The sequence below is a fragment of the Trachymyrmex septentrionalis genome, unplaced genomic scaffold (assembly GCF_001594115.1).
Source record: "Trachymyrmex septentrionalis isolate Tsep2-gDNA-1 unplaced genomic scaffold, Tsep1.0 scaffold2, whole genome shotgun sequence".
Classification (NCBI taxonomy): domain Eukaryota; kingdom Metazoa; phylum Arthropoda; class Insecta; order Hymenoptera; family Formicidae; genus Trachymyrmex; species Trachymyrmex septentrionalis.
The window spans coordinates 1,932,890-1,934,246 of NW_017305179.1; the positions used below are offsets into that span (position 1 = coordinate 1,932,890).

At 32.8% G+C, this 1,357-nt stretch overlaps 1 protein-coding gene across 1 annotated transcript in view; it reads right to left on the reverse strand.

Annotated features, from left to right (window-relative positions):
- Positions 1-327: 327 nt before the first annotated feature.
- LOC108747461 (collagen alpha-1(XI) chain-like) overlaps positions 328-1,357 on the reverse strand; it is a 9,888-nt gene continuing 8,858 nt past the window's right edge. Inside the window, exons 17-18 of the mRNA XM_018484941.1 lie at positions 1,089-1,273; positions 328-850 (exon numbers count right to left, since the gene is read on the reverse strand). Coding sequence (XP_018340443.1) covers positions 491-850; positions 1,089-1,273 — 545 coding nt within the window. The 3' untranslated portion in view covers positions 328-490. The remainder of the gene's footprint in view (positions 851-1,088; positions 1,274-1,357) is intronic.

Here is a 1,357-nt window from a genome sequence, read left to right on the forward strand (position 1 = left end):
TAATTAAATATATAATAATCGAAAATTAAAATTTAAGATGTATTTTAAAAAGATTAGAATTAATATCTTATAATAAAAAATATCAATAATTCAATAGTCAATAATACTGTATACGTTCAAAATTCAAAATAAAATATTAATTAGAAAAATTAAGAACTGGAATTACTAATAGTTGAAAATATGATGTATTTGAAAATAAATTAGAGGACAATTAATAATTAACACGCTATTTTATTTATACACATATTAAGCGTATTATTTATATAAATTATTGTATATATAAAAACGTCAGTCTGAACTGTACAGAAGAAGTTAAAGGTATTACATATAAAGTCCATGCTATAAACACACGATAAAAATCTCTTACTTCCTAAATTATGCATAATTCGAACCTCGCATTAAATTGCACTTCTCGTGTTCACAATTAAGTATTAATTACGTAAAAAATTATATAATTACGCGGGAGAATAGTGTAATCAAATTTACTGGTCTATTTGAAACAAACTGGGCCGACTTTGAAGCCGAAAGCTTGTTGTGGTAATCCGTAATCGACTGGATAAAAATCGATCAGCGGTAGCTGCTGTAACTTGCTGGTGCGAATTAAGAACACGGTCTCCTCTTTACCACTTCGGCTCTTGCACTCGTCCGCGATGAGGTGAGGTCTGATATTGTTGTACGAGAATTCGTCCCCGTTGTCGCCGAGTAATCGCAGCGAGAGATTGTAACTGCGATTCTCGCCATCGTACCAAGCAACGCTGTTCGTGCACGTATACGTAAAATTCTGATAAGCTTCTTGACTAAGTAGACGTAAGAAGTTCATCTGCACAATTCCGATTGTCTCGTAACTTATCTGGAAAATATGATCAATTTCCTCTAATAAAATTCATAATTTGCAACTCTAGACTTTGTAATTTTATTCATTTTTTTATTTGTTGATCAAACTTTTTTTAACATTACAAGAAGAACACGTCATAAACGCAGTATTTAACTAACACTTTTAAGAATGATAATAACGTTAAGTACAGAGAAAATTTCAGAGTAGAAATAATTAATCATATTGAAAAGAATGGAAATTTCATCGATCTTACTCTAAATCCTCCACGTAAATGCGAGTACCAGTCGGTTTTATTGTCTTCTTTCCTCCACGGTATGCTCGGCATGTGACTACTGTGAATGTCTGGAAAGATGCAAGTTTCGCCCATGTTCGTGATATTACAAATCACACTAATAGCATCGTCTGGCATGCCCAAATTTGGATCGATCCAGTACCAACCTATTTGACAAAGCATAATAAAATCTTTAGTCTCTCTCTCTCTCTCTCTCTCTCTCTCTCTCTCTCTCTCTCTCTCTCTCTCTC